The sequence below is a fragment of the Myodes glareolus genome, chromosome 18, assembly GCF_982192425.1.
Source record: "Myodes glareolus chromosome 18, mMyoGla1.1, whole genome shotgun sequence".
NCBI classification, from domain to species: Eukaryota; Metazoa; Chordata; class Mammalia; order Rodentia; family Cricetidae; genus Myodes; species Myodes glareolus.
Window position 1 is genome coordinate 12,259,299 of NC_142043.1, and position 24,371 is coordinate 12,283,669.

Sequence of the window (24,371 nt, forward strand, 5' to 3'; positions counted from 1 at the left end):
TAGGAAGGAAGCACACATTAAAACATTTATTCTGTTCCAACTGTCACCGGTGTGAAGGGAATGGCTGTATGGCTCAGAGGCACGCCACTCACACAAAGTTCTGAGCTATGGCCAACACTTTGGAATACTCGCCTTCCCTCTTGCGAAGGCTGGTTGGGATAGGTGTTTTAATTCGGGTCCCCACAGGGTTTCCATTGTCCTCAATGAGGACCACGTTGTTAGAGTCAAACCTTGGGGTCATTCGGGAGCCAGGCATGCGATGTCCCACAATGAGTGCTTTCTTCTTCTGTCCCTTGATGGCCAGCAGAATCTGGTCGCCTACCTTGCCCACCCCACTCTTGTTGTAGACATGGATGCATCGCGGAGGCCGGTGGTACGGGGTGTTCCCCAGGGCACTGTTGTCCACTACACGCACCCGAGTCATTTTCTGGATTGCACAGAGGCTCCCGGAGGTGCTAGTGGGAGAGAAAAAAGTCTGTGATATAGATCTCTCTGGACCACAAGGGACAGGTCTGAGAGCTGGAAGGTACATGTCAGTCACAAGCATATACATACATGTACATGCTAAGCAGAGTATGACCCAGGAATCAAAACAAAAAGTCAGGAGTTTGTGAAACTCTAACTACCCAATTCCTTAAAATTGAGAGCTTCTAAGATTGTGTGCTGGCATATACCTGTAATTCCAGCACTTGAGAAGCCGAGGCAGGAGGATCACACACAGGCTTGAGGCCAGCCTGTGTTTCTCAGTGAGACCCTCTCCTGGGTGTCAGGATTTGGGTCTTTCTGTGACAAACTTCACGGCAGACTTCATCTCCAGCCTTTGGTTTCTGAAAGTCAAGGAGGACTAAAGGAGTCTCTATAGGCAGCCTCACCCCTGCCAATCCTGAAGAACCTGCTTCCCCAGGTGCAGCCCTTCCCTGCTCTCCTGGAATCTGGGAACCTGGAGACTCTATTCTGAGGGAGTCCAGACACAACATGACAGAAACCAGACACTGTCCAGGCAACAACTTCTTGATGCTAGCAAGGGGCTTTGCCTTGCTTTTGGAGATGGGTCTTCTAGATCGCCCAAACTCCTGAGAGCAAGTGATCCCTTACCTAGCCTCCCAAGGCGGGAGGATGGACTACAGCTTGCAGCACCCTACCCCAGACCGCTCCTTTTCAGAAACAGAATGCTGTCACTAGCAGATCCAGTCTTCCTACCATGGAATTCCTGTCTCCCATTGTTCACCCCAAGTGTGGCTTTCTCTAGCACAACCCCAGGGTCCCCTAGAACCTTTTCTCTCCTCGCCTATCCCCATGGCTTCCAGCTAGCGACTCCACCTCTGGGCCTCTTGCTCCTCTGTTTAGCCTGGACTTTTCCACTGCACAGCTCCCTCCAATGTGTGCTGCACACACCACCAACCCGGGAGTCCCGAGTTCTCAGTCCCCTCCCATCCCACAGCTGCTTCTGTGAGGGCTTCCTCAGAACCCCTCTTCTAGATGCCCTCACCTCCCCCTCCTGACAGCTCTCCTCAGACCTGACCAGCGCTCACCAGACCTCTCTCTGTTCTACTATTATACACATTGTGCTATTTTTAAAAACTACTTCTATTCACTTCGTGTATGTGTGCGCACATGTACACGTGTGGAGGTAAGAGGACAACTTACAAGAGGTGGCGCCTTCCTTCCACCATACAGGACCTAGGTATGGAACTCACTCCGGTCACCAGGCTACTGCTGAGCTGCTTCCCCTACTCTCGTTCTGCACTAGAAGCGATTCCTATTCACCTCTGCAGGACTAGCAGAGCCGGGCAGCACGGGATCTCAAAGGGGAAGACACAGTGGTTGGGGTGGGGCCACCTAGGTTTGGTAAGGAAACATGTACTGGCAAGAATGTACAATTTTGTAATTAAAGAACAATTGTGCCGGAGTTTGTGTTGCAAGAATACAATCCTGGCTACACAGGAGATTAGGCAGGAAGACAGCAAGTTCAAAGTCAATGTGGGCTCCAAAGTTCAAGGTGAGTTGGGAAACTTAGTGAGATCTCATCTCTAAATAAAGGTAAAGCAGGCGGCTGGTAGCACACTCACAACCTGAGCGCTCAGGAGGCACAAGTGGGAAGATGGCCAGCCTGGTCTACAGGGAAATATCCAGGCCCCGCTGCAGCTCTACAGTGGAAATCTATTGTATAAAGCAAACAAAAACAACAAAAATCAAAATAAATGTAAAAAGAGGGTTAGAGAGGGTTAGTTGGAAACCCCAGACTCAATCCACAGTCCTGGGAAAAAGAAAAAGAAAAGAAGAGAAAAGAAAAAAAACCCACCTCATTCTTAAAAAAGTTTGGGGTGGGCTGGGTGGTGGTGGCACAGACCTTTAATTCCAGCACTTGGGAGGCAGAGGCAGGCGGATCTTTGAGTATGAAACCAGCTTGGTGTACAGAGCTAGTTCCAGGACAGCTAGGGCTATTTTACAGAGAAACTGTCTCAAAAATAAAAAAAAAAAAATGAAAGATGGCTCAGCAGATAAAGGCGCCTGCCACCAAGCCAACAACCTGAGCTCATCCCTGAGACACACGCTGTGGAGGAAGCAACTTCCAAGCTGTCTTCTGACGTCCAAATGTGTACCATGACACCTGCATGCCCAAATCAATCTCTCTCTCTTTCTCACACATACAGAGCAATATTTTTTTGCACATAAGGAGTTTTAAAGCCCTGGGAACAACAGGATCAAGAGCTGTGGCCCCTCTAAGGGACCGGCGGGGACTGAAGAACGGCTTCCTCTCCCTCCCGCACTGGCCCACGACCCCGCCCAGTTCCTCCCACTCTGTCATCACAGGATCCAGTCAGGGTGCAGGCTTACCCAGGTAACTTCTTAAGAACAAGGTATCAAGCATTACCTGAAGCAGCGCGGGCTGAATGTTCTGCTGACATGGGCAAAAGAACCCCAGAGCCCAGGAAGGACAGCCATGGATCTCAAGACGGCAAACCTGCAGGAAAGGGGACAGAGCCTGTTTTATATGGGACATGTATGGGAGAGGACACCGGAGCACAAGCTCATTAGTCACTGAACAAGAATCGTAGTGTTGGGATGATACACGCCGATCAGACAGAACTCCAGCTCCCAATTGTGCTGAGTCACAGTCTCACCCTGGGCAGCTGGGTTGGCCCTCAGCAGCTCTACAGCTTCCCCAGGCAACCGACCCCGGAGTCCTTTAGCACACCTGAGCTAGCCACAACTTTCCGAGAGGGACACAAAGCCGTACACCTTCTTGACACCTGTGTGCCTTCTGAACCCACTTCAGCACCCTGGAAGAAGGTAGATTAGCATCAGCCAGCTCTGGCAGCACAGGCCTGGCAGGACTACAGAGTGAGCGCTAGGTTGACCTGGGTAATTTACAACATCTGTTAATCCCAGCACGTAGAACGAAAAGTTCAATACCTGTGCTACCTAGTGAGCTCTAGGCCCGCCTGGGCTACATGAGACCCCGTATTATTAAATTATTAATTTAATTATTAAATTATTAAAACACAAAACAAGTCGGGCAGTGGAGGCGCACACCTTTAATCCCAATGGCAGACAGAGGCAGGCAATCTCTATGAGTTCGAGGTCAGCCTGGTCTACAGAGTGAATTCCAAGAAGGTCAACTACATAGTGAGACCCTGTTTAGAAAAACAGGGACAAAAACAGACAAAACAAAACATGGAGTCGGAGAGCTGTCTCAGTGGCTGAGAGCTCTACCTGTTCTTGCAGAGGACCTGAGACCAGTTTCCAGCACACACACGGTGACTCACAACTATCTGGAACTCTAGCTCCAGGGGTCAGGTATCTCTTCTGGCCTCCTTGGGCACCAGGCACACAAGTTGTGCACTCACATATATGTAGGGAAACACTGGCACACACAAAATAAAAGTAATTTTTTTTCAAAAATAAGTTTTTAAAAGGTCGAGAATATACCTCAGTGGTAGCGTGCTTGCACACACCCTGGCTTCAGTCCAAAAGAGGGTTGTAAATCTCGATCAAGGCAGCTTCCAAAGTCACCTGTCACATATCACCCTTCCCCCAAATGTGACTACCAGGACACCTGGAGAGCACAAGGTCGGCAAAGCAGAGCCGAAGCCACCCTTGCCAAGGCACTGACCACAGTCTATATTTGGGTGAGTTTCCCCACAGCACCACAGCATGGAAAATCTTCCACAGGCAGGAGACAGTTAAGGCACCCAGGCGTCAGGAATCCAGAAAGGTCCCATAGGGCACAAACATCGCTTCGGCATGGCAAGGAAAAGTCTGCCGCCAACCAGCCGGGGATCCCAGCTGTAAGCAGGCCAGCTCTTCCACTCAGACAGCTGGCTGGAGGGCACGGCTGGGGAGCCCCAGAGCCGGGCCTGTGCACCAGTGTTTACACACAGCTCTGCCTAGCGAGGTTTCAACACGCCTGCCTCAGATAAGACTATTTAATAAAGGTGGGAGAGAATTCACCAGTCACTTCCGCAGAAATGTGCGGGCATTCCACAAATGCCTGTCACTTAGTGCAGTGTTTTGCTTGGGACGCCTATGAAGTCCTGGCCAGCTCTACGATCAGAAAACGTGCAGCAGGTGGCAGCTAACCTAGGCGGCCCTGAGCACTTGAGGCACAGAGACCAATGGGAAAATCCATCTTTACTAAGGCAAAGATCCCAGGCATATGAGCTATGGAGAGCGCCCAGCACAGGCGGGGCACCCCATGCCTATCAGCTCCTCCCTCCTTCCCATCTCATTCCACAGATGAGGAAACTGAGGTACACAGAGCACTACGAAGAGCCCACAACCAGTCAAGGGCACAACCAGGCCCTCGGCGTCCCTCAGGCCTTGCTTGCGCTCTTAGGGCCCTGTTTTCTTGATGAACCTTTGTTGTGGCCATTACAGCCCAACGCTGTGCATTGTCATCTCACTTAAACACTACTGTGCAGTGCATACCTAACCTCCCTGTTACACACACACACACACACACACACACACACACACACACACACGAGGCCAGAGAAGTAACCTGACCAAGGTGTCACAGCGAGGAGTAGCAAGGCTGAAATCTGAACCACAATAGTCCACTTATGGCAACCTGAAGTATTCCCCAACTGTTAACATGCTCTAGTTCCATCAAGTAGACTGACATTTGCCAGGTGTGGTGGAGCATGCTCAGGAGACAGAGGCAGGGTTTGAGACGAGCCTGGCAACCATCAAGTTCCAGAATAGCCAGGGCAATATAGATAGACCTCCATCTCAAAGACAAACAAAAACAAAAGCCAGAAAATCTACTGACATTACACGCCCACTTTATCTGTAGGCCCCTCACCGCCTGCTGAAGGACCTGAAATCCCAGGTGAGGGGATTCTCTCCAATCCAACCCCAGGTTTCGGTTGTGTTCTGTGGGGCTGGGATTGCACCCAGCACCTTCAGCCTGTCTGCCGAGCACTGCACAGCTGAATGACGCCCCAGTCCCCACCTGAGTTCTGGAGACAATCTGCAGTGTAGGTAGCCAGAAGGGCTCATGCTCTAAGTACAACTACAAATGGGTAGAGCACCACCACAGCTCTGGAGGGCAGCAGCCTGCACCCTCAGCCCCAGCCACGCTGGGCCATCTGATGCTGACAGACCTTCAAGCTGCTCCCAGAGGAAAGGGGATCCTTGGATATTCAAAACGAATCTAGTGTAGCCCACATAGTCAGTCCTGAGGGCACAGGGACCTCACCTCTGCACTGGGCTCCTAGGATGTTAGCCTGAGGCTTGCACCAGTGCCGAGAGGTCCCCAGAAGCTCCTGAAGGGTACCACCACAAATCCCAGTGTTCAAGGAACCTTCTGACTACTACAGAACAGGCCCAGGCCTCCACGTAGCACTGCTTTCAGCCGGCCCCCACGCCCTCTGCCTACTGAATCTGACCTAGTCCGAGGCCATTTTGTCCACGTGATCTGCAGCTCATCTATACCAGGACAGCCCTGTACCCTGTACTGATGGAAATGTTCAGTATGCTGAGGGGTCAGACCTTGCATATGCCAGGACTGCCATCTACCACTAAGCCACATCTCAGCTCTAGATTGATTCCGACAAGCTAGAAATTGAACCTAGGGCCTCAAAAGTGCTAGGCAAGGCCTCTACCACAGAGATACCGCCTCACTCAATTGCCCAGTCATGCCTTTCAGTTTCCCAGGTCACTGGGATCAGAGGCCTGCGGTTTTTGGGTAATTCTGGATGTCCCTTCACACTCTACTCCTTACCACTTACTACCCCAAATTCAGAAACTTAGAAGGGCATCTCAAATGGCACCAGGAACTAGGTGGGCAGCGACTCTGCACCCAACCCTCAAGCACAGGCTTCACCCTCCAGGGAAGACTGCCACTTTGTTTCTAATGGATCTGGCAGTGACTGTGACCTCTGACCTCAACCCCAGTTGACTTAGCAGTTTCCTGTGGCCCCAAGGCACAGTCACAGACCTCACCTGGGTGCCCTATTCCTCCAAACTGACAACTGCTTCTCCCATACTGGAAAACAACAATCTCGGGTCCCAAAAAACTGTAGGCGTGCAATAAATAAATTAGGTGTCACCCCCACCCCCACGAGACACTGGAACCCCACAGGCAACCCATCTAGGAGTTCCCTGGTGCCAAGATGGTGCTAGTGGTGGCGGAAGTCCATGCTTTGTCCGCAGAACCCTGGAAGCACCTCCCAGTCTAGTACGGACAATGCCCACATCACTAACTGCTCCAGAGCCATGGGACAGCAATGTACCTCAAAGAAACTCCTGACAGGCCTTCACATTCTCTGCTAGCCTGAGTCCAGCCTGCAGACACAGGACCAGAGGCTTGGTAGACCTGGGTACACCGAATGTTGTTTCTTTCTAAGCATTGTGTTTGCCCAGACAGTACTCAATATTTCTTCCTTTACGACACTCATTTAGACAGAGTCAGGTTACTTGGTAGAGTTCTGTGCCAGAGGTGGCCTTTCCTGTGATTTTCTGGTCCACTCCCGAGCACTAACCTCCCACTTCAGAGTGTGAATCACAACCTCTCCTTCACAGGGCAGGGTGGAGATGATTTCATACAACTGAGAGGCATGCCCCTTTCCATCTCGGCTAAAGTCTCCACTATGCTGCAGACGCACAGAGGGGGACTTCAGAAACACATTGGTGAGGTGTCCACTAGCCTTTCCACATGCAGATACCACTGGAATGCACGCTCCATGGAGGCAGGGTCCAGTGTCTGCCCTGCTTAGGACTCTAAGGTAGAGTAGCTACCGACACACATGGCTACAGCTCAGAATTGTCAAGTGGGAAGAACTGATTTGCTGTTCAATGTGGAGCCCAGAGTTTCCATGTTCTGTGAGCTTAGCTTGTGTTTTGACTTTTTTCATGCACCGAGATGCCTGATATTTAAGAGCAGTGGTTCTCAACCTATGGGTCTCAACTCTGGGGGCAGGGTGGAATGACCTTTTCACAGGGGTCACCAAAGACCACTGGAAAAACACAGATATTTACAATTCATAACAGTAGCAGAATTACAAAGTAGCAACAAAAATAATTTTACGGTTGGGGGTTTCACTGTATTAAACGCCTGCAGTATTAGGAAAGTTAGGAACCACTGATTTAGAGGATTCATTTTTAGCCAGCTTTCTTTTCTTTTTGGGGGAAGTCAGCTAGTTTTCAAACTAAGGACTAGAAGAACAATTAAGGCAGCATCTGCACAGCCGGGCAGTGGTGGGCACGCCTTCAATCCCAGCACTCGGGAAACAGAGGCAGGCGGATCTAAGAGTTCAAGGCCAGCCTGGTCTATAGAGCGAGTTCTAGGACAGGCCCCAAAGCTACAGAGAAACCCTGTCTCAAAAAACCAAAACCAAAACCAAAACAAACAAATAAATAAATAAAATAAAATAAAAAAAATCTATGCTTGGTGTGCTTTCTGAGGGGAAAAAAGCACCATTAATTGAGGCTATTTATCTACTACTATGTGTGTGTCACAGGTCAGAGAGCAATTATGGGGTCAGATCTCTCCTTCCACCTTTACATGGGTTCTGGGTAGCAATTTATAGTTTCTCAGACTTGTGTACAAGTGTGTTGGTGCCTCGCTGGGCCATCTTTCCCCAGGTATTCCTTGGGTATTGAATTTCAATACAAAGTAACCAGCAGAGCCATGCTCTCTATACAAGTACGCCATATATGAGTATCACAGATCTATATATAGTTTCCAAGTCAGGCCTGAAGGCACACACCTTCAATTCCAGCACTCTGGAGGCAGAGGCACTTGTCTTGCCTACATGTCCTGGGTTGTCTCTAGTATCAGGGGCAGGAGAATCCAGACGTAGAAGAGTACCTTTAGTTTAAGGCCGGTCTAGGAATTCCTGGCCAGCTTCCCTACAGAAACCATCTCCAAAAATAAAATAAATCAAATGTTAAGTAGGAAAAAGCAAAGGCCGAGACACTTTAAAGAATCACAAAAAGACCCTTTCCATTTGGACCAACAAATACTTGCATTTGTTGCTTAAACACTTGCTACTGTTTCCCTATTGGCCCATTCTCATTCTCTTTCAGGAAGTTTATTTTGTGTGTGCGGTTTAACTTCACACAAGTCTAGTATGTTGTAATTCTCAACGTATCCACACCAGATCCCTAAGCACCCAATGGAAACAAAAAAACAACTAAGAGCAGGCAACGCTAAGAGGTTGGACTGGCTGAGGACTTGCATCATTTTGCAGGTGGAGGAATGAAGTCAGAAATGGAACTTACTGCTTGCCACTCCTCCCAGGTATATGGCAACCAAGTCCAGACCAGAGCTCAAACTTGTCCCTACCCAGTACACCCTGAAAGACAGGGGTATGGCTCAGATGCAGTTCTACCCACTAAAAAACTTGACCGAAAACAAACAACACACACTGTGTGTGTGTGTGAAGACTGGCACATGCTTTTAAAAACTCAAAAAATAAAAAGCTCCCATTGTTGCAGTGGTATACACCTGTGATCCCAATACTAGGAAGGCAAAGCAGGAAAATCAAGAGTTCATGCTCAAGATCAGCTCGACACAAGTTCAAGGCCAGCCTGAATTAAACTGGACTGTCTCGAAAAGAGAACAAACAAAATAACAAATAACCAAGGCCAAGCACAGTGGTGCACACCTGTAATCCCAGCACGTGGGAGACAAAGACAAGTGGTCTACGTACTGAATTCTGAGCTAGCCAGGGCTACACAGTAACATCCTCTCAATACTAAACGATAACAGTAACAATAGTAACACACTACAATCAGCACAAGTCCAAGCAGAAGCTGATCTGACTCTCCTGCCCAGGTGTGTTTTCACAGCACCAGTCTCAAGGAGCACAGCTCCCCTCAACAATATGAAGATCTATTTCTACTACAGCTCCACTGAGCAACCCATCCCTCAACTTGGTCCACAGTTTTTATCTCAGGTTTAACTTTCTATGAGGACTTAATTGAGGCAATGGCAAGGAGCCAGGTATGAGAAGTCAGATAGCCAGAGGAATGTGGGCTAGCAAGGTTAGACCCAAAGAGGAAATGCTACTGGCAGAACTCATCTCTCTGATGTCTGTGACCTTTAAGTCCCTGCTCCAGGTCTCAATAAACTGTGGACACTTGGGGGCACTGGGCAGAGCTGAGCCACATGGATCTGAAAGTGCTTTAGCTTCAGTTAGGCGAGGGACCACCTTGACTTGGCATCCTTCTGGTCTACAGACTCCTCCATCACAAGGCAGCACCGATTCCTCCACCTTGAATCACAGTCCTCAAAGTGCTTCTCAGTTCAGAGTCACGCAAAAATGCTTCCTGACTTTTCAAGGGCAGATGTGATTTTTAAGAGTTTTTGGATAGGAGACCTCCCACCCAGATTCCCTAGTGACTAATAAGCTACTGACCTCTCCGTCTGGGGCAGCACATTCGTGACCCAGAACAACACTGTGAGCCCTGAATCACAGTCCTTTCTTGAACCCTGACTATCATGGTTAACATACCTGTAAAATTATACCACATAAACCTTCGACCTCTAAAACAGAGACTGAAGTTGGGTGTGGTGGTGCACCCATTTAATCCCAGTACTAAGGAGGCACAGGCAGAATAATCGTGATTCTGAAGCCAGTCTGGGCTACATGACCTAAGCGCTCACATAAACAGACAAACAAATAAATACAGGTTAAACTATAACCTGACTTCTTGAGGCCTTCCCAAGATCCCACAGAACCACATAACATGAATAATGAGAAAACACATTTGGGCAGATCCACACGTGACAGCCAAACAACACAAGAACATACTAAGATAATCTTTAAAAGACTTTTGCTTTAATTCCAGCACTGAAGAGGCAGAGGCAGGTGGATCTCTGAGTTCAAGGCCAGCCTGATCTACAGGAGTTCCAGGACAGCCAGGGCTACACAAAGAAACCCTGTCTTGGGGGGCAGGGGAGCACGGACTGAATTTGTATCATCGAAGATTCTAGGCACTGTGTTCAGATAAAAGCCACTTGAAAAATAGACCCAGGAGGTCAGAGGTTCGGACTCACACTTGTATTACTTTTTTAAAAATAGTAAAATTCCAGAAACAAATCTTCCAATGATCTCCAGAAGTCCCCAAACCAGGTCACCATGGCCTCCATCTCCATCTTTGAGATGCCTTATCAGTGCTGTCTGGCCTCAAGGTGAATTGTACTGTTCCAGGGAGTGGGTCAGGCTAGTTTTACACACAAACCCAGATCAACACAATATCTTCACCTCCATCTTCTTTCCCTTACCTCCAACAAAACCCTCACAGTTTGGGAAGGGTTTGGGTTTTTGTATGTGGGTTTGGTGTTGTTGAGACAGGGTCTCAGGCAGCTGAGGATGGCCGTGAACTCCTGCCACGTCTAGGGTTACAGGGAAGCCCCACTGCTGGTTCACTCACCAACTGCAATTTCAGGAGGTTTAAACTGACTGAAAACTCAAGTCAAGGAAACTGAGAGGCATACAAGAGAGCAATGCCTTTCCAAACTTTTCTGACACACAGAAACAGTATAATACACTCCCGTGCCCTTGGGTCTCTCTCTCTCTCTCTCTCTCTCTCTCTCTTTCACACACACACACACACACACACGATGGCCATGATGTATTAAGCTGATTTTCAAGTCACTCATGGGAATGCTTGAAAGACAACAGTTATAGCTGTAACCTTCCAGCTACAACGGGCAGCTGAATATCCAAATACAGCACACACACTGACCAGGATAGGCAGTGTCCAGCCATGACTGCAAGGCCCTGGGTGCCAGCATTTCCCAAACAACCCAAGGTGACTCGTCTCAGGTCTTGTGACCGCTACACAATCAGTCCCTTAACGTCTCAGAGTGGCAAAGCTCACTTACTGCGCACAGTGGAAAGCAATTATTTCCTGTCTCCTTTAAGAACCCGAAATTAAACAGGTGGTTTGCCCTGTCTCTGTGCTCGGGATTTGTGTGATGACATACAGAAAAGGGGCGGTCCGCCTCTCCATCCTCCCAATCTTAACCCCTGTTAGGTGCGGGCTTTGGTGAACTGAGAAAGCAGGGAATTCCCTGGACCAGAGGAGTCATTCAGCCTGACAGAAGCGAAAGCAAGGACCCCCTCTTTACATGGAAGAAGGTTCTAACAAACTCATCTCCAGACCCACTGGGAGAAAGAGGAGCAGATAAACTGCAGGGGAGACGCGCCAGAGCAACCGGCCTAAATTACTTGGCCCAGGCTAGACCGCAGTCCCTACTCCCCAAGACTCCACTTCCCGGACCGGGGTAAGCAAGAGAGCGCAATCGAGGGGGCGTGGGAAGCGCGGAAGCGGCGTGGACCATGCAGAAGGTCCAGATCTGAGGCCTCTCGAAGGGTGGGGACTCCTCTCTCTTGACTCCGGGCCCATTATGGGCCCTCCTCACCCCTCCCCCAGAGAGCCTCCCCTACTGCAAAGAAGAAAGGCGGAGGAGAAGCAGCGCGAGGGGAGCAAAGTGGCTCCTGAGCCCCTTCATACCGCGTTGGCTCCCAGGCAATCTCCCACCACGAACCCCGCTGGCCAGGCCCCGCCCCGCACCCTGCGCCTGCGCGCCGGCGGTGCTCCGTGAGTACGCGCGCACTTTCTACGTGTTCGGCGTGGGGGCGGGTCCTGCGAGAGCTCCTCCTCTGGCTCCCCTCCCTCCTTCTGCTCCCCCTCCCCCACGCGCTGCCGCGGCCGCCGCAGGAGCCCAGAGCTCAAGCCGCCCGGCGACTCCCCCTCCCCCTCCCCAGCCCCGCCCCGCCCGGAGCCGGGGCTCCCGAGTCGGAGCCGAGTCTGCGCCTGGGGGTGAGTACGCGGACCCCTCCCTAGCACCCCTTACTTGGATCACAGGATCCCACTACCACCCCAAGGAAGGAAAAAAAAACAACCCCGACTCAGCTGCGCGTCCCCTCCCTTCCACCTCTTGCGGGACCCAGAGGTGCCCGGGCCCCGCAGAACCCAACGGAGGCACGCTTTGTCCCCAAACCCCCACCGTCCCTGGCCAGATGTGAGTCCTTCCACCCCTGTCGGGGCTCCAGATGTGCGCCGTCCTCTGCCCCCGCTCCGATGGGATATCCCAAGGGGTGGGACCCCCTCTGTCCCGGCCCTTGAGTGCTACTCTCGTCCCACCTGCCCCGTCCAGGTGCGCGGCCCCTGCACGGCCCTCCTCGGATCCCAGCTGCTCCCCAGCCGCCGGCGCCGCTGAAGGGATCCACCCGCCTCCGCCCCCGAGTTTTGCATTCTAGGGTCGCCAAGTCCAATGCCCTCGGTTTCTTTATTCTTTCTCTCGTTGCTGGGGACGGAGCTGGCCTCGAACAAGGAGTCTATGCTTGGGCAAAAGGCAGGGTTCGAGGGTGCTGGCACCAGACGGGTGGCTGGCCCTGGTGGGGACTGGTCTGCCGGCTGGAAGAAGCGGCTGGCCCCGGGAGCATGTCCTCTCCTGCGCCCCACACAGAGCAGTTCATTCATGAGCCGCCCGGGCCTGCGTTGGAGGGTGCGGTGGGGAGAAGATTCAGACGCGAATCCGGAGTAGGCAAAGGCCCTATTGAGGGGGAGGGGGCGCGCTTTGTCCCTCCCGGCTGTCTTGACCACCTGGTGCGAGCTGTCCCGAAGCTTGTCGTTGTGTTACCCAGAAAAAAGAAGGGCGCCTGGGAAGTGGGGAAGAGAGGTCAGAGGGGCTGGCTGCCCTTGGGGCTTTGTGCTGCCACCAGTCTTGGCCTCATGATCAGAGGTCTGGCGGCCCATTGCCCAAGGGGCCTTAGGGCTCCTCTCCCTACCTAGTACCACTCCTTGACCCTGTAGCCTACTCCCGGGTCTGCAGTAGTCCGGGGTAAATGAGACTGTGCCCAACACCTCCTGAAGAGGGGCCCACAGTTCTCTGCCTTCCAGATTTCTGAAAGGAGGGAAGGGGAGTGGCTGCCAGGCTCAGGTGGGGGTATGCTGGCAGCACGTTTGTCCTCCGGGGTACCAGAGGGTCTACGCCCTGGCATGTCCCAAGTGGCACATGCTGGGGCCTGCTATTAGTTCATCCAGTACAGTCTTGGCCAATGAGTGAGTGAGTAGGTGGGTGGGGATGTTTTGAGGCAGAAGATGGATGATAAGTAGCTAAGAACCCCTTTTTGGATATCATACAAGTTCCTTCCAGGTACAGCAGAGTAACAGAAACCCGGGTTCAAATCCTAGCTCTGCTGTTCTTGAGCCGTGTGACCTTGACAAGTTACTTAACCATCTGAACCTCTGTTTCTATTTAAAAGCGTGATTAGCTATCACGACTCCTTCCGAGGTGTATCTTTGGGATCCAATAGTGTAATGCAGGTAAAGAGCCAGGCATCCTGCCTGACAGGTGATCAATAGTAATGGGTTCACTTCTCTGAACTTCCTGACCTACCAGTCACCTCTGGTGCCCCACCTTGCCTAATGCAGGTGGATGGGACTTGGTGACAGAGTCCCTAATGTAGCAAAAGCACCCCCCATGAGTAATTCTATTTCTGTCCTGAAATTATGTGTTTTATTTGGTCTTAACCAACCTTCCTCCATTAAAGCAACCTCCTGGAGTCTATATCTTATTAATAACAACTTTTTGTGTTTCGATTTGATTGAGATGTGAAGTCATTTAGCTCAGGCTGGCCTTGAACTCCTGATCTTCCTGCCTCTACTTCCCAGGTGTGCTTGCCTTCAGCAGATGGTCTTTTCTTGTGGTGGTTTCTTTTGTTTGACTAGATGTTTTTTTTTTAAGAGCTTTAAACTCTCGAGTTTTGTTGTTTTGTTTTTAATCTTATTTCACCTTTTAAGCAGCCAAAGGGCTGAGTTGTTGTCCCCATTTCACAGGTGAAGGACCCGAGACCCATGCTGGTTAAGCATTTTTTCCAGACTAGAAGTCAAGTGCATTTCATCCCAGAGCCCTTGAACCCACAAACCCCTGAGTCAAGGATCAGGAGCTAGCTACAAGCAAGAAGAAAGGCCAGCCTGTAGATCTAGGGTGTGATGCTCTGGTGCTGGTACTAACAGCCCTCAGCCTCAGAGCCCTTCTGCTGGCCTCCCCTATTTGCAGGAGCAGCAAAATGCCTGGACCCATCTCTGGATCCATCACAGACTGGCTGTATGACTTCCCCAAGTTATTTGCTGTCTGTTTGCCTCAGTGGCCTGTTAGGGTTGGGAGGCTTAGCAAATAGTAACATTTGCAAAGTACTTAGAGTAGTAATGCCTTGTACAGAAGAAAGTAGAATGAACCAGTGTGGTAACTTGTATCCCCAGCGTTCAGGAAGACCTTGCCTTGGAGCAAAGCCTAAACTGCATAGCTACACTCTGGAGAGAGATGTGGAGTGGGCAGCTCACCTATGGATAGATACACTTTTACCTTTCTCTGAGTTCCACTCAGGCCAGGCAAAGTCCTTAATACTATTTTGTTACAAATTGGAAGAGTGAGACCCATTTCGTATTAAGAGTTAAGCTCTTCTCACTGGCTGTATAGGAATCCCAAGTCCTACGTTAGTCTTTCCCAGTAACTCTATGAGGAAAAAACAAAGCAAAAAAGTAACTTTTACCCTTGAGACGTGCAGTTTCTAGTAGTGAAATGACCATCTTGACTTAGTCTAAAATCCCCATCCTGCTACAAAACCAGCTTCAGTATCCAGCTAAAGAAATGGGCTCACAGCTGGCTGGGCACCTCTGGACTGGGAGAACCTTCGACTCCTACTACTGCCCCCAAGCAGTGTTCTGTCTTCAGCTTCTCGCCCCTAGGCTGGATTTGGAGCAATTGCTCCGAATGACACAGCCCAACAGCCCCACCCTACAGTTAAAGACCTCGAAGTTACCCTGTCAACTGGCAAAGCCACCAACCCAACTCCACCCTGTACCTACCCTGTGACCTTGCCTGGTTCCATTCCCTTCCCTGGTCCCTGTTTCCTCCCTATGGATGGGCGATCTGGGTGTGCCCTGCTTGCCTTGGGTGTTGGGAAGCAGGGGGTGCTCAGTGGCAGTAAAAAGATTGGCAATGAGAAGATCTGGTAACCAGTTACCAAGCATCCTGGGAAACTCTCACCCACCATAGCGGAGCCACATGCAGAAACTTCTAGACTGTCCCATCTTCGCTCAGAGTAGAGAAGATCGCAGCGGAAGGAGGGCACTGAAAGGGTTTGAACAGTTTGTTTAGAAACAAGGGGGTGGGAAAAGGCACTGAGGTTTCTGGAGTTCAGAGAGGTCAGGACTGGGCGTGTAGCGTGGTTGGGAGACGGATGGGACCGAACGAAGTCCTAGGATTGATTCCTAGCACTTAGGAAGTAGAGGCAAGAAGATTAGAAATGTAAGGCAATCCTCAGCTTCATAACAAGACTGAAGTCAATCTAGAATATCTGAGCCCTTGTTTCCAAGAAAAAGGGGGAGCTAATAGGAGCCTCCGTCCCCAAAATACCTATACCCACCTTTAGCCTGTCCTGGGGCCTCAGCGTCTGTACATCTTATATTTACACACCCAGGCTCCCAGATGCATCCACGCACATTTCTCCACTCAGGCCATGAGTTCCTTTATTTCTGCACATTGTCATGTAGTCACCTAGCTCCCTATGCAGACAGACACACCTATGAGCACATTTACACATCTGAGCGTATGTCTCAACTGCCCTTTAATTCTCTGGCCCAAGAACAAATAATTATCATTGCATTGATGAAGCTTCCATATATGCAGAGGATCTTAAGTTGGAGATCAGCCTAGGCTGCATAAAGATCATGGTAAGAGCTGAAGACAGAGCGCTGCCACCCCCACCCCTGACCGTGGATACATTCCTACCTCCCTGTGGGAGCCTTGCAGCATCTCTGTTACTGATTGGAAGAATGGGCCCAGGTCCACCTTCACCTGTCCTAGGCCTATCAGCAAAGCACCTGTGTTCTGAGAAGGGTCCTTGCTTTGGTAGAAATTGACTTAGGTTTGAGTTTAGCTTCCATCGTTTTATTGCAGTGAGACCTAGTGGGAAAGTACTCAACTTTTCTGAGCCCTCTACTCACATCTTCAAATGACAGTGATAACAACTCACAGGATGTTCAAGGATTAAATGCAGTCATATATGTTATTATTCTTTTGTTTTAAAAAGATTTATTATTTATATGTGGGGTGTTTGCCTGTGTGTATGTGTACAATGTGGGTGTAGTACCAGCAGAGACCAGAAGAGGGTGTCAGATTTCATGGAACTGGAATTAAAGACAGTTGTTAGCGACCTTGCTGGTGTCGGGTATTGTATCCTTGTCTGCAAGAGCAACCAGTGTTCTCATCTGCTGAGCCATCTCTGGAGCCCCATATATTGTTATTCTTGAAACAGTGGACACTAGATAAATAGTACTTGCTACAATGATTAAACCCGTGTGTTTTTAAAGGCAGCTTGGGCCAGAAAAAGAGCCTGTATAGCGCATGCAAGGCAGTTATTCCCTGTTCCATCCTGACCCAGGCTTTGCAAAGATTCCCTTGGACCAAGAGAAACATAAACAATGGTCATGTTCTCATCCTTAGAAAGCTTCTGGCTCCTGCTCTGTTGGGTTGGATGTTTGAGTGGGAAAGGGGAGACCCCGGGGCTGCTAGGTCACCCAGGGGGGCTAAGGGACAGACAGTTCCTTCTACGTTGCCAGTCACCTCTTCTAGATTTGTTATTCTCTGTCTGGTTGCCCTTCTTCCCTCGGGACCCTCCTCCAGGCAGACCTTCCATGTTGTCAGCAGAAGGGGCCCCCAGGGGCCCCCGAGTAGGACCAGGTGGGGCTGTGCTGCTGTGGTAGCTGCCTCTGCAGCAACCACACTTCTCCAGCTTGGGAACCTCCCCAGAGCCCTGCTCAGCTTTGTCTCCAAGCACAAGAGCCCATGAGTCCAATTGGCTTCCCCTTCCCTCCTCTTCTGCCCCTCATCCACTTAGAGCACAAAGGGCTGTGCCAGTGCACCAGGCAGGCACCAGGCAAGACACTAGTACAGTGGTTGCTGGGGACCTTTAGAGGCCTCCGACCGCCCACTCTTCCCCTCTTTTGCCAATGGAAAAGCTGGCTGGAGGGCACAGCATTCCCAGCCTGCTCTGCTCCGGAGGCAGAAGCACAGCATTCTGGGAGTTGTAGTCCTCACACCCCTCTGTTTGCCCTGTGCAGCTAGTTGGAGGGAGGGGAGGGAAGCTGGGGTAGAGAAAAGCAGGGGTGGCTGGGACCAGCGAGGTGACACTAACTCTGAAATCTGGTGCTCATACCTACCTGCCTTCCAGCCCTGTGCTCTGCTTTGAGGACACAGGGCTGAACATCTGTTTTGAAGGTGGTTTTATGGAGGAGGTTAACAGAATTTAAATCTCTAAACACATTTGATCATTCTGGTTTTCTTTTCACTTGATCTTAGCCAAAAGACTGAGAAGTCCTTTTTCTTTTGATTCTTTGTTTATTTCTTCAGTTTAAAGACTGAACTTTGAGGTTCTGAGAAGATCAGAATGAAGCAGTTAACTCTGGATTCTTACTCTCTGGCACAAAAACAGGCCTCTACACATCTTTAGAATTTTTTTATTTATATTGCTTTATATATATGAGTGGTGTGTGTGTGTGTGTGTGTGTGTGTGTGTGTCTGTACCACACACATTACGTGTGCCTGCAGATGTCAGAGCATCTTATCCCCTAGAACTAAAATTATGACAGTCGCGAGCCTCCATGTGGGTACTGAATCAGGGTGCGCTGGCCAGACCCAGAGTGCAGTCACAGTCAGAGGGCCATGAAATAAACCCATGTGATACACATCTCCCTTCCCTAGGTGCTCCCACTGAGGCAGCTGACCAACCCTCCGGTACCCCCCTTGAAAGTCTGGGGTGGGTAGGGAGTGAACCCAGCCGACCAACTCACCCTCTGCCTGGAAGGACCATGAGGCAGTAGCAGCCATGTTGCCTTTCCTGCTGGCCACGCTGGGCACTGCGGCCCTCAACAGCAGCTCCTCCAAGGACTACTGCTACAGTGCCCGCATCCGCAGCACTGTCCTGCAGGGCTTGCCCTTTGGGGGCGTCCCCACTGTGCTGGCCCTGGACTTCATGTGCTTCCTGGTGAGTGTCCTCCTACTGTCCCCTACCCTTGACACCGGGGCTCAGGACATCCCCTGCAAATGTCCTCTGTCTCTGACCCATGTCCCACCTTCCCATGCCTAACCAACTTCTGTCCGTGCACCCAAATCAGGGTCCCCCCCTTTTAAGTTGGGATTCTGTCCCCGGCTGTGGACAGCCATTCACTTGCCTCCCCTCTGCCCTCAGGCCCTGTTGTTCTTATTCTCTATCCTCCGGAAGGTGGCTTGGGACTATGGGCGACTGGCCTTGGTGACAGATGCGGACAGGTAAGAAAGCCTGGGACCGTCCCTCTACTGCACTCAAACATCCTGGTCCATGTTGCTAGGGAATAGGGAAGAGCCAGCCTTCTCTCGTCCCTCTGTTGGGGGATGGAAAAGGCCATTCCCTGGCCAGCACTGCGGTCTGAGGACCTTTAGTTGGGTGTCTGTCCCTCTCCAGTCCTCAGTTCTCTCCTCTGCCCCGCTAACCTGTGTGTTCTCTGTCCCCAGGCTTCGCCGACAGGAGAGGGAGCGAGTGGAACAGGAATAGTATGTGGGGCAGCAGCCCCCTCATCCGCGCTCAGCCAGCTTTCCTTTCTCTTCTCCCTTTCACGCTTCTCCCCGTGGCAGTTGCTGGTTCTCTTCTCTTTTGCAGCTTTCTCTTCTGCAGGCTCATGTTTCAGATTAACGCAGGCGGTGTGCTTCGCAGAGCAGGGGGCTCCTCAGCTTGTCTCTGCCCTTCCTGGATTTGCTCCTCCTCTTAGACTCCCAGCCTTAAAAAAATCCCCTCTGTGTGTACCCCTGCATGGTTGGCCTTCATTGGCTGGGACGATGGACCGTCCTGGGAACTCCCCAGAAAATCCCTAGCACAATCATGCAGAGACAAGATGGGGCGTCACCCACAGTTCCTCTTCCCTAACAGCTAGTTCTTCATATTCCAGGGTTCCCTGCTCCTTCTGGAGGCCTAGGACAGGCCCTGCCCGAGCAGCCCCCTTTGTGGCCTTTATGTCTCCTCGTGGTCTCTGTCCATAGGACTGAATTGGAACTGTGGCATCTGATGGCTCAGGGGAAAGGGAGGGTCGGGCCCTGCCCAAGAGACATCTTCCAGTCTTGCCACCTCTTTGGGTTCTTCTGATCCCTGCCTTCCTTCACCTCCCCTTTGCTTTTGGGGTAATAATTGCCTTTGTTGCTTACCTCCTGCTCCCCCTACTCGTCACCTCTGGAACTGCAAGGACCTCTAACATTTCTTGCTTCAACCTCCATTCTGGGCAGTTAAGAAGACACCCTCTCCCATATGGCCCACGGCCCACTCACTGTCCATCACCAGTGACCCCTAAGGGAGGCAGGGTAGGGGGAGGTCACTCTTGCTTCAGCCTCTGCACTTTCTGTACCCTCTTTAGTCTCTCTGGGTGCTCACGTCTGCCCCTCTGAGGCTCATGCTTACCCCTCTCACCTTCCTCTGCTCTATCTCCCCACCCCAGTGTGGCATCAGCTATGCATGGGGACAGTCATGATCGGTATGAGCGTCTCACCTCCGTCTCCAGCTCCGTCGACTTTGACCAAAGGGACAATGTGAGTGTCCTCCTCCCAGTTTCCTGAGTGTCCTGCTATAAGGTCAGGGACACCATTGTGGCCTTCTCTCAGGGAAGTTGCATGCTAATATCAGAGGACAGCAGCAGACCCAGAGTTCCTGTGACTCGGGACGGGGTCCTCTGAGTGGCATCCCTAACATTTGTCAAAACTTTACCGCAGTAGAATCTGATGCTCACCTCTACTATGAATGAATATTATATTCATTCATAGAGTTCAATGAAAACTCTTTTTTCTTTGAACGTGGTTTTAGAAACCATAATGAGCCTTGAGGTAACATAGCAGTTGTGGGCTGTTGGCCCTGGCCTTAGGGACCACCTGTCTTACTGGGTGTTAGTGCTGACTGAGCAGCCCCTTCAGACCTGACGGGTCACAGCAGTCCCCAGACCTCCTTCACATCAGGTCAGGTACACAGCTGCTCCCTGCCTGGCCCCCTTGCCGTTTTGATGGTGAAGTTCCCAGACAGACTCTCTGGGGTGGCCCTGGTCAGTTGCTCTTGGAGCTCCTGCAGCAACCTGTCAGAGCTATCAGCTTCCTGAGACTCACAGGGTAAGTGGCAAGCTGCTGGGGTCACCCCTGCTAGCCAAAGGTGTCCAGTTGGTCCCCAGACTTGAATGGAGCTCAGGTAATGAGACCTGGCTTCTTGGCCGGATGGCACACTCTCCCATCCTGCGCTAGACACGGACCTTCTCTTGGTAGAAGGTGGGGGACCCTGTCTTTCTCAGCGTCCCTCTCTACCTGAAGACAGTACTGAAAGAAAGAGGCAGTGATGAAGCAGCCTTGCTGACCCTAGACTTTGGTCCCTTCAAGGTAGACTAGGGGGAGGAGGCAGGAAGCATAGTGCACCCCTCTGCTTTTGTAGCCTTGTTTGTTTGTTTTTTGTGTAGTTATTTACATTGTGTGTGTGTGAGGATGGGATGCGGGGGGGGGGGGGGGGGGCGCGGGGGATGGCACGGCATGTGTGAGACCAAAGGACGTATGTCCTCCACCGTGTGGGCCTCGGCAGCAAATGCCCTTAGCTTTGCTCAGTGATCCATCTTGTTGCCCCTAGTTTTTCTTAGTTTAATTAATTCATTTGTATAAGTTTGTGGGTATGTTCACCACTGTGTACACTGTATGTATGGAGGTCAGAGGGCGACTTTTGGAAATTGGCTCTCTCTTTCCACCATGTAGGTAGGTCCTTAGGATTGAACTCAGGTCATCGGGTTTGGTGGCAAGCACCTCTACCTTCTGAGCCATTTTCCAACCTGCAAACTGTTCTTAGCTAGAGATCAAGGGATCCCACTACCTTTCTTGAACCCTAAAGTCCACCCATCCCCATTCTGGCCCATCCAACAATAAGGGGTTGGGCCTTTTCTTCTTTAAGGGCTGACCTTCCTAGCTCTTTGTGAGTTTTTTCTTGTACACTGTGTGTGTCTGTGTGTGTGTGTGTGTGTGTGTGTGTGTGTGTTATCTGTGAGTGTACAGGTGTGTTTGCGCATGTATACAGCTACATGGAGAGGCCGGCCCACCTTGACTGTTGTTCCTTGGATACTGTCAATCTTGGTTTATTTTTTTGTTTTGGGGGGAGGGATTATTTTTGTTTTTGCGTTTATTTATTCATTATGCGTGCACACATACACACGCATGTGCATATGCTAAGCTGTGTGTATGGAGGTCAGAACACAGCTTGGAGAAGTGAGTTCTCTCCTTCCACCCTGTGAGGTTCCAGAGATCAAACAAGCCATCTTGCCAGGCCCACCTTGCTTTTCTCTGAGACCTAGGTCTCCCGATTAGGCTAACCCATCTGGCCAGTGAGCCCCAGAGATCCGTCTGTCTGTGCCTCCCCAGTGCTGGGAGTGTCTACCACCATGCTCTGCCTTTTTTCTGTAGGATCCAGGGATTGAACTCAGGTCTTTTTGCTGGCAAGGCGAGCACTTTACTGACTGGCCCATCTCCCTCATCCCACTTAAATACTTTTTTTTTTAGTACTAGAGATAGAGACTAGGGCCTCACTCATACAAGGCAAACGCTACCAAACTGACATCCTTTGTGTCGATGGGGGTTTTCTTCAGGTGTAGGGAAGGGTGTAGGAACTGTTCTCTGGGTGGAGCTTCAGGGAAGGGGGGTCGGGCTGACAGACTGGGGTCTCCAGTGTGTTCCCTCTGTTCCCCCAGGGCTTCTGTTCCTGGCTGACAGCCATCTTCAGGATAAAGTAAGTGAACGGTCTACGCACTCTAAAGAGAAACAGAAAGAAACCTCAGAACCTGTCATCTCCCTCCAAAACCAAGGCCAACAGCTTTGAGAGCCTTAGTGCTCCTAGTCCTGGCAGTACCCTGTCCCCTGCTCCAGGAGGCCGGGCAATGGGGCCCAGCCTGTGCTGACCCCTGATGCTTATTCTGACCCACCATCTCTCTGTGATGCCCTGCGCGAGGTCAGCCATCCATGGTCTACCAGCTATGGCCACAGCTTTGAGAGCAGGGGCTGGAGCCCCTTCCTCATCCTCTCTGCAGCAGAGGGTGGGGGCAGCAGGCAGGCTGGAAGCAGCCAGCCAGCCACAGGCAGGAGCCAGCAGCCAGCAGGCAGAACTCAGGAGATCCAGCCAGAGTCCACAGGCAGGCAGTGAGCGCTGAGAAAGGCAGGAAGCTGGGACAGGTCAGCACTGGGCCCCTCACCGTGCTCTGGGCCCCTCCCCTAGTGTGGCCCTTGGCCATGGAGCTCAGCCCTGGTACCCTTAAGGCCCTAGAAGGAGCTGCTGCTGCCCACTTCCCAACATCCCTCCCACACCATCCTTCCTTCTCGTCCTCCTCCCTTCCCTCTTCTCATCTTTGCCCCTCTATTCCCGACCTCCCTCTCTACTCCCGACCTCCCCCTCTCTACTCCCAACCCCCCTCTCTACTCCCGACCCCTCTCTCTACTCCCGACCCCCCTCTCTACTCCTGACCTCCCTCTCTACTCCCAACCCCCCTCTCTACTCCTGACCTCCCTCTCTATTCCCGACCTCCCTCTCTACTCCCGACCTCCCTCTCTATTCCCGACCCCCCTCTCTACTCCCGACCTCCCTCTCTACTCCCGACCTTCCTCTCTCTACTCCCGACCTCTCTCTCTATTCCCGACCCCCCTCTCTACTCCCGATCCCCCCTCTCTATTCCCGACCCCCCTCTCTACTCCCGACCTCCTTCTCTATTCCCGATCCCCCTCTCTCTATTCCCGACCTCCCTCTTTCTATTCCCGACCCCCTTCTCTACTCCCAACCTCCCTCTCTCTATTCCCGACCCCCCCTCTCTATTCCCAACCTCTCTCTCTATTCCCGACCTCCCTCTCTCTATTCCCGACCTCCCTCTCTCTCTTTACTTCTCTTTTTCAAACCGCTTCCAGGCTCTGTGCATTCCTCTTCTCTCCTTCCCCTTCCAGGAAATCGGGATGAGAAGTTCCATCTCAATCCCATTGCTGCCCCACCAGCGGTGGGGGGGGGGGGATGTTAGGGTGGAGGTGGGGGTGGGGTGGTGGACAGGTTCCAGCTTTCCAGTTGCTGCTCCTCACCAGCATCTTCTGTCTGCCTCCTGTGGTCTGCAGGGATGATGAGATCCGGGACAAGTGTGGGGGCGATGCTGTGCACTACCTGTCCTTCCAGAGGCACATCATTGGGTTGCTGGTTGTCGTGGGCGTCCTCTCTGTAGGCATTGTGTTGCCTGTCAACTTCTCAGGGGACCTGCTAGGTCAGTGAGGGCCAGGTGGCTGGAGTGGAAGGGGACAAAGGGGTATCTGTGCCGACCCTACCACCCTCCCCTTCTCCCTCTCGCCTTCCAGAGAACAATGCCTACAGCTTCGGGAGAACCACCATTGCCAACTTGAAATCAGGGTGAGGCTTGGGACTTCTCCATTGTGTGGAATCCAGAGTGGGAGCGAGAGAGTTGAAGCTTCAGAGATGGATGGCCACAGCAGAGGTAGACCGTGCTGGCCCCGTAACCCACGTGGCCCTCTGCCCTCCACAGGAATAACCTCCTCTGGCTGCACACCTCGTTCGCTTTCCTGTACCTGCTGCTCACGGTCTACAGCATGCGGAGACACACCTCAAAGATGCGCTACAAGGAGGACGACCTGGTGAGGAAGCGCAGCCTGTCTCGGCTTCCCAGGCGGCCCTGGGGTGGCCGCTGTGGAGTTGAGCTGCCTGGGTTCCCTCCTACTCTGGGATCAGCACTTCTCCAAGGATCCTAGGAAAGCCATGCCTGGGCCTCTCCATGCTGAGGCCCTTGAGAAATGATCGTGGCTGGTAGTGCTGTCAATGGCT

General features: G+C 51.6%; 2 protein-coding genes across 8 annotated transcripts in view; one reads left to right on the forward strand and one right to left on the reverse strand.

Moving 5' to 3' along the window:
* On the reverse strand, nucleotides 1-13,428 carry Mrpl14 (mitochondrial ribosomal protein L14). 7 transcript variants are annotated; one of them, XM_048445258.3, is made up of 4 exons: nucleotides 11,974-11,989; nucleotides 8,217-8,371; nucleotides 2,876-2,965; nucleotides 1-455 (listed from the first exon to the last, which is right to left on the reverse strand). In XM_048445258.3, the coding sequence occupies exons 3-4, from the start codon at nucleotides 2,944-2,946 to the stop codon at nucleotides 89-91; spliced, it is 438 nt and encodes a 145-aa protein (XP_048301215.3). In that variant the 5' UTR covers nucleotides 2,947-2,965; nucleotides 8,217-8,371; nucleotides 11,974-11,989; the 3' UTR covers nucleotides 1-88. The 7 variants fall into 7 exon arrangements, with proteins under 7 accessions (XP_048301215.3, XP_048301213.3, XP_085535461.2 ...); XM_048445256.3 differs by lacking the exon at nucleotides 8,217-8,371 and having other exon boundaries at nucleotides 11,974-12,083; XM_085679335.2 differs by lacking the exons at nucleotides 8,217-8,371; nucleotides 11,974-11,989 and adding an exon at nucleotides 11,342-11,408.
* Tmem63b (transmembrane protein 63B) overlaps nucleotides 12,139-24,371 on the forward strand; it is a 27,272-nt gene continuing 15,039 nt past the window's right edge. Inside the window, 9 exon segments of the mRNA XM_048445252.3 lie at nucleotides 12,139-12,282; nucleotides 18,233-18,515; nucleotides 18,720-18,799; nucleotides 19,022-19,060; nucleotides 19,993-20,083; nucleotides 22,258-22,295; nucleotides 23,657-23,799; nucleotides 23,891-23,942; nucleotides 24,076-24,184. Of these exon segments, the coding sequence (XP_048301209.1) occupies nucleotides 18,357-18,515; nucleotides 18,720-18,799; nucleotides 19,022-19,060; nucleotides 19,993-20,083; nucleotides 22,258-22,295; nucleotides 23,657-23,799; nucleotides 23,891-23,942; nucleotides 24,076-24,184 (711 nt within the window). The 5' untranslated portion in view covers nucleotides 12,139-12,282; nucleotides 18,233-18,356.

Excerpts from the sequence above, each read along its gene's own strand:
- Mrpl14 (XM_087897965.1), bottom strand. The coding sequence starts at position 12,945 with ATGAATGAACTGCTCTGTGTGGGGCGCAGGAGAGGACATGCTCCCGGG. Across the intron at positions 2,966-12,606 it reads CGCGCACCTGGACGGGGCAG|GTTTGCCGTCTTGAGATCCA; the intron begins GTGGGACGAGAG and ends CCTTTCCTGCAG. Across the intron at positions 828-2,875 it reads TTCAGCCCGCGCTGCTTCAG|AAACCAAAGGCTGGAGATGA; the intron begins GTAATGCTTGAT and ends CTTGACTTTCAG.